Below are 6,753 nucleotides of genomic sequence, written 5' to 3'. Positions count from 1 at the left end.
CATAAATAATGTTGATAAAGACGCCGCTTAGAATGACTTTCTTCCCCCTCCATTCCCTCCATCCATTGATTTAGCGTGACCTGCGCTTCCAAATGATATTGGATGCCTATTTAAACAGATGAAGGACTAAATTGTCTTGCTTGTATGCGCATTAATCTCCCATTCATCATCATTATGGCGTGATTGGGCCGCGCACGCCTCCACCAGCCCTTTGCGTTTCACGACGAGGGCCTGTAAATTAGGATGTAAGCCAATTTAAACTGTGTGTGCGTGTGTTAGTTTGGGACAGCTGCACTGCACCGCCCCTATCCAAATGCTTTGTGCAATATAGTGGAAGCAGGGGAGCCATGAGCAAATTTTCCTTATAATAGGACTTGCTAAAGCTGATGTGATTGCTCGATGTGCAGTCAATCGTATGTTTTAGTGCAATTTTTCCTGCAGTAACATGTCATTGTTGCATGGGCCGCATGCATCTTTAGCGTAAACGGCTTGCGATGTGCTTCACTTTGTCATTCTGCAGAAACCTTAAATCTACCTAATATCTATTTTTATTTATATTGGGCTTTAAAGTATGACGTGTATATCGCTATATCAAGCTTAAATATAACAGCCTTGATTGTTTGCATAAATCTGCCAACGACCTGCGCGGCTTAAACGGTGCATTATTCCAAACATATGCATTTTAATCAGCGTGGTCACACTTACAAGAACTGCAGTTAATAAGGCCATCAATCAAGATGGAAGGTGGGAGGGGTGCGGACCGATGGTGGTGTTGGTGCCTGGAGTTGGGGGGCGGGATAGATGGTGGTGCTTCACGCATGGCTGCAGAACTGTCTGATTAGGACGCATCAGGAGTATGCGACGTTTTTTTTTTTTGTGTGTGTGTAAAGTGTCATTTGTGTGCATCGAGGTTGAGATTCTTCTATATACACCCACTGGCCCCTTCACGAGAGGCACCAACACATTGTAAAGCAACTGGCGGCCCGCGGGCCAAGTGGGGCCCTGCACAGCTGTAATTTGGCCCGCCAGAAATTATCCAAATAAAACTAAAGATGCTCATTCATGCAGCACTTTCATGGCTCCGAAGGGGGCAACAGCAAGGCGTACGCGTCACAATGAAGAAGCAGAAGATTGACAAGACTATGACTCATTCAAACACTGAAAATCGAACTTTTAGCAGCAGCTGGACTACAAAATATGCATTTATCAAAATTGCAGAGAGGAACCTGTATACTTTGCAACGAAGTAAGCGCTGTTTTGAACCTTTGAAGGCACTTTCAAAAGAAATATCAAAACTTTGACACAGTCCATCCCCTCGAGTTTGGATACACACAGAAATGAAAAACTGTGAAAGACATCTACATGCAAAACTGGATTATCTTTTCTCTGTCTGCTCTACACAACAGTAGACAAAAGTGGACTCTTTTCAAGCTTCCCTCAAGACATTCCTTTAAAAAAAAAGTCTACAGCTGACACTGCATTTTAAGATTCTTTTAATTTGCAGTATTTTTAAGTACAAGTAATTCATTGTTTCAAGAACTTGTTTTTTGTAGCACTTTAAGAGTCCACTGGAATGAAAAGTGCACTACAAATAAAATCTATTGAACAACTATAGCTTCCCTCTTAGTAACAAGGATCCTGACTAAAAAGAAGAATTCTTTCATCATGCAGAGATGATGGACTGCATGCTGGTCATCGGAAACGAGCTGGGATCTGATGACCGTCCATCAAATCAGCATATGGTTTACTAAGCAGTGTTCGTTTTACTTAAAATATTGAGTTGATGCAACTTATTTTTATTTGATGCACCTTTTTTTTCTTGAAATACTGAAGTGATGCAACTTATTTTTGTTTGCACTTTTGATTTTTTTGAAATACTGCTGTGATGCATCTTATTTTTGTTAAATGTACATCTGCTGTTGTGCTAAAACAACTTAAAACACAAAGTTCAATGCTTATGCAATGCTATGTTTGAAAGTCATATTTAAAAAAAAAAAAAAACATTCAAAATGTGGTTACTCAAGTTATGTGAGCATATTCGGACAGTGCATGTCCCACCCCGGACCCTTACATTTGTGAAACTGTGGCCCTCTTCATTGTGTTTGAAGAGCCTTGTTCTAAAGCTTTGCAGCCGGAAGAATTTTTGATTGGAATGCTCAGTTTTGATGGACGCTGCCTATATTTATTATTTGTAGTTAAGACTAACATTCTCGTTGTCTTTTGTGAAAGTGTGAAGTGTATATGTTTGTGAATAAACAAAACATGGAAATGCGCCCATGCCATTTTAAAAACCTGCGAAAAATGAGGATGTTTAAAGAAAAGATTGGACAATTTTTGTGTTTTGTGCATTTTTATATGCCGTCAGTCATTATCCAGCTACATTATGTAAATGTTATTTTGTGTTTGTGATATTTCTCAACAAATGCATTCCATTTAAGATGCCGCTGATGGGTGACGGAGCCCTCCTTGCATCATCGATCTCTTTGCATCTCCAATATCTCCCAGCCAGCTCATTCCGTCGTGTCTATTAAGTGTGTTGCAATAGGGGAAAAAATATGAGTGGCGTTAACGGAGCCCTGGGACCACTTAACTGTCACGGTCAATCTAGCGGCCCCCATCAGATGATATGAGGGTGCATTCTGCTCCTGACATCGACCACTTGAGAAGAAAATTAGTGTTATTATTGGAAGAGGGAGCTCTAATAGCTGAGCCAACAATATTACACCTGAGAAAAACAATCTTTAAAAAAGAAAAAACTTTTTTGCCTCACTTTTATGAGTTTATTGCAAATTAGACCCCATCCTGATAACATAAAAGCAAATACAAAGACATAAATATACATTAAAGTGGTGCAACAAGATCATTCGTGTGCTCTTGTAAAGTTGAGGGAGAAACCACCAAATATCAATATTCTTATTTTTTTAATATTTGATTGTCCTCTCTCTATCTTTTTGTCTTCCTCCCTGCATTCTCTTTTGTAATCCGCTCCCCTGGCGCCTTGTTACCTTGTGGCAGCAACCATCCGCTTGCTGGCTTCATCATTAATTCCACACTCAGAATTCACCAGCTCCTACATATACATCACGCTGTAATTTCATATGTGGAGATCCGCCTATAATGAGACGGCTCCAGCTCGGTTAACAAATCCTTCTTGTTGGAATGAGACTGTGGGAGCATCATTCTCATATAACTAACACTGGGGGGGTTGGCGTGTGGAGACTGAATAACCTACAAAAAAAACGTAATTGGGGATAGAAATATTTTGGTAGGCCACTAGAAATCTGATTTTTAAATTATTATTATTTAATAAATGTGACGTTATAATTATGTAATCATTGTGCTAATGTCCCAGCTTGAGAACCTGAAGACCTCCTCATTCTTCATGCTCATCATGGATTTAGATTAGTTTAGATTTTATCTGGTCAGAGGCACCTCCTCCCTCTGGTCCACTGTCACGGGAGAAGATTTGCTGAGCACGGAAGGCGTGAAAGTGACAAAAGCATCAGTCCTGCTGCTTGGGGTGCAGGTGAAGTCCGAGGCCGGGGCCCTGGATGAGAGACCGTTGGATGGAGCTGAGTGACAGGCCAAGCAAGTGCACGGACTTCCTCCTGGACCGAGCCCATGTGCCGGACTCTGGTACAAGGACGGGTGCCTGAAGGCGCATAGCAGTTCTGGCCTCTGGTAGGGGTGAGACAGCATCCGGAAACTGTCTAGGGAGCGCAGAGGGTTGGGGAAAGGAGATGCAGGGGTCGGAGTGGAGCCAGCTCCCACTCCCAGGTGGGAGTAGTAGGGCAGCGGCAGGTGAGATGGGAAGGGGTAGGGCAGGTTCCCTGTGGCCGCAGCATGGCTCATCATGTATGTGTAGAAGGCTGGGTCAGCGGGGTGGGGCCACGTCATGGCCAGACGTTGGCGCTTGTCCTTCATCCTGCGGTTCTGGAACCACACCTGGAGCCCGAGACAGAGAGGGTCAAATATTAACCACAATATAATAAACTCACTTCACCTGGGACTGTGTTAAATGAGGTTTCAATTGTTGTGACTTTTTCATGAATTCCTATTTTAAACATTTGATGATCCAGACTCAACCCACTCAGTTGAATATATTTTTGTCGTATTTTTTAAAACCCAGTTCCCAAATAAAATATGTACAAATAAACTGCCCGAGGCCCTCTTCTCCGGTTCCTCACACCTTAATGGTCGTCTCCGGTAGATTCAAGGCTGCCGCCAGCTCGCACCTCCGCGGCCTGGACACGTAGTTCTCCCGGTAAAATTCCTTCTCCAGCCGTGCGATTTGCTCCCGGGTAAAAGCGGTCCGGTACCGCCGAATCTGATCCGCGGAGTAGGACAGAGAGCCTTGGCCTGGCACGGCCTTACCTGGGTCCGAACCAGAGTCACTCGGGAGACCAGGTGAATCTCCATTGCGACCTATAGAGCAAAATAGAGAATAAAATATCACGTAAACACAAAGCGTTTTATTTCGTCAATGTAGTCAAAAGGTGTCTTCATTTTTGTCATTATCAATATTAAAATGTCTCATGGAGTCGTGTCTTTCTGTTTAATCTTAGAAACCTTAAAATTGCATTATTATTAAAACGTGTAAGGCACAAAATACATATTGAATTTTGATATTTTAGATGGCTTCCTGATAAATACATTAATTTCCAATTGAATCGGACATAAAATATATGAATGTGAATATCACTTGTGACAGCTGTTGAGATGTTTGCATCCAGACGTCAGATAATCCAAAAATTGTGAAAATATAGTGATATTAACCAATTATTTCTGCAGTCTTACCGGCGAATTGGCAGAACAGTGCAGCACATTGCAGCTATTTTTATGATGCATTAGATCACATTTTGCAATTGTCTCATTGCACAGTTTTAACTGTTTACATTCTGTCAATATCGTGATCCAAACAACTCTAACGCGTCTGTACCTTTAGCTGAAGGGTAGTCCATGCTTTCAGGCGTGCAGCTCACGTCTATTTCCTCGTAGAAGTCAGACTCTGTGTCCGAGCTGCTGGCGTCTTTGAGGGGGGGATCCCTCCGGTGCCTGTCTCCCATATCCGTGCACATACTCCTCCGGGCGATTTCCTCTATCACCGCATCCGTCCTCGCGTTTGGGAAGGGACTCAGACAGCTCCTTTGGTCCGGCTTCCCTTGCGACCCTCTGCCCGGGCTGCCCTCAGCCAAAGCCGAGGTGCTCTTGCGCGTCTGCATCAGCATCTCCTCTCTGCTCTCCATGCCGAGTAAACCCAAAAAATGCGTCGCTGGTAAAGTGTAAGTCGTCCACAGAGGTGCACGGTAACAGTTTTTAGGGTTGTGGGGGCTAGTGTGATGGCGGGGTTGAGCCTGGAAGAGGAGGAGAGATTTGTGGAAAAAGAGGGGATGCAATCCAGTCTGACCCCGAGAGAAGAGTGTGGAGAGGGAGCACTGGGAGGGTTCACCATTTACCCACTCTCTCTCTTTCTCTCTCTCTCTCTCTCTCTCTCTGTCTCTCTCTCTCTCTCTCTCTCTCTCTCTCTCTCTCGCTCTCTCTCTCTCTCTCTCTCTCTCTCTCGAGCTGTCAGTCTTAATAGGCCAGTCTGGAGGATGTCCCTCTATGACGTCACGCATTGATTGGTTGCATGTAAACCGAAGACGCAATGGAGGTCTATAACAAAGAATTTGTTTTAAAATAACAGCGATTATTTCATTTTTTAGCAATGTTGCATTATCATATTTGTTTGCTATTAATTGAACAATTGTAAGTGACTTATTTGCACCCTAACTAAACCCGCACTTCTTTCTCATCTGTGTGTGCTATCCCCCTCACACCCTCCCTTACTACCTTAAGTGGAGTCAAGTAAAGTCCTTAAAGGTCAAGTCTTGAGGTCACTTTAGATAAGAGACGCTTTGACGTTGAAGTCTTTAAACGTTAAGAGCCTGGGGAGGAAAAGCACCCCAGCAGAAAGAGTCCTGCTTTTCAAGTTTTCTTATGTCAATGCATAAAGTGGTGCTTTTCACTTTGCACACTTAAACAACAAATTGACCTCTTCAAATATATGGCCACATGCATGTCTTGTTATGTTTGTAAAAGTAAAACGCTTGCATGTACCATGCTTGTACTCTTAAAGAGCAGTAATTATAGCATCAGTGCATAACAGTGTAGTGTTGTTTATGCACATTTTTAGTCTGAATTATATGATTTAATTCTAAGCATCTAGCTCAATGGTGTGAGGGGCTGGCGGCATGTTGATTTGATTGTGGATTTTTATTTTAAAAAATGTAAAAAGCCTAAAAAGACGTTATCAGTATTAGTGGTCGTAGTAGTAGTAGTATCAGTAGGATCAACATTTCCGCTTTTTTTCTTTACATTTTGTTGTATGTTTCCCATTTTTGCTGTTTTTTCAATTTTATTTCGATAATGTGCCTCCGGCTAATAATCAAATGAGCCGGGCCACAGTTTTGACACCCCTGATGTAGTTATTATGGTGTCACTACTAAATACTTTCTCCAGGTTGCTGTATACTGTAATTAGTGACATGTAGCTTCAGGGCAGCTGACATAACAAAAAGCACCAAACCCATTCTAAAATGTAAAATGTTCCATGACAGCAGATGCCATTCATGCAGTTTTCCAACCACTTCCTACTTGGGTCCACCTGATTGGTCATCTGCAGCTGCAGGGCAGAAAGAGATTTGCATTGCGGCTACATGCGTGTATGCATAGAGGGAAGACGGGAGGTTCAAACTGCAGCATCCTCTGCTGT

At 42.8% G+C, this 6,753-nt stretch overlaps 1 protein-coding gene across 1 annotated transcript; it reads right to left on the bottom strand.

Annotated features, from left to right (window-relative positions):
* Window positions 1-3,414: 3,414 nt before the first annotated feature.
* evx1 (even-skipped homeobox 1) lies at window positions 3,415-5,246 on the bottom strand. The gene is made up of 3 exons (XM_054762881.1): window positions 4,940-5,246; window positions 4,190-4,425; window positions 3,415-3,945 (listed from the first exon to the last, which is right to left on the bottom strand). Exons 1-3 carry the CDS (start codon window positions 5,244-5,246, stop codon window positions 3,415-3,417), a joined length of 1,074 nt encoding a protein of 357 aa, XP_054618856.1.
* Window positions 5,247-6,753: the final 1,507 nt, after the last annotated feature.

Source organism: Dunckerocampus dactyliophorus, chromosome 20 (assembly GCF_027744805.1).
Source record: "Dunckerocampus dactyliophorus isolate RoL2022-P2 chromosome 20, RoL_Ddac_1.1, whole genome shotgun sequence".
Lineage (NCBI taxonomy): Eukaryota > Metazoa > Chordata > Actinopteri > Syngnathiformes > Syngnathidae > Dunckerocampus > Dunckerocampus dactyliophorus.
This window is presented reverse-complemented; position numbering and strand designations above follow the sequence as displayed.

What these genes read in the sequence shown, in the direction of transcription:
- evx1 (XM_054762881.1), bottom strand. Translation starts at nt 5,246, where the DNA reads ATGGAGAGCAGAGAGGAGATGCTGATGCAGACGCGCAAGAGCACCTCG. An exon ending in GGACTACCCTTCAGCTAAAG is followed by an intron (nt 4,426 to 4,939) that starts GTACAGACGCGT and finishes TTTGCTCTATAG; the next exon opens with GTCGCAATGGAGATTCACCT. An exon ending in TACCGGAGACGACCATTAAG is followed by an intron (nt 3,946 to 4,189) that starts GTGTGAGGAACC and finishes CTCGGGCTCCAG; the next exon opens with GTGTGGTTCCAGAACCGCAG.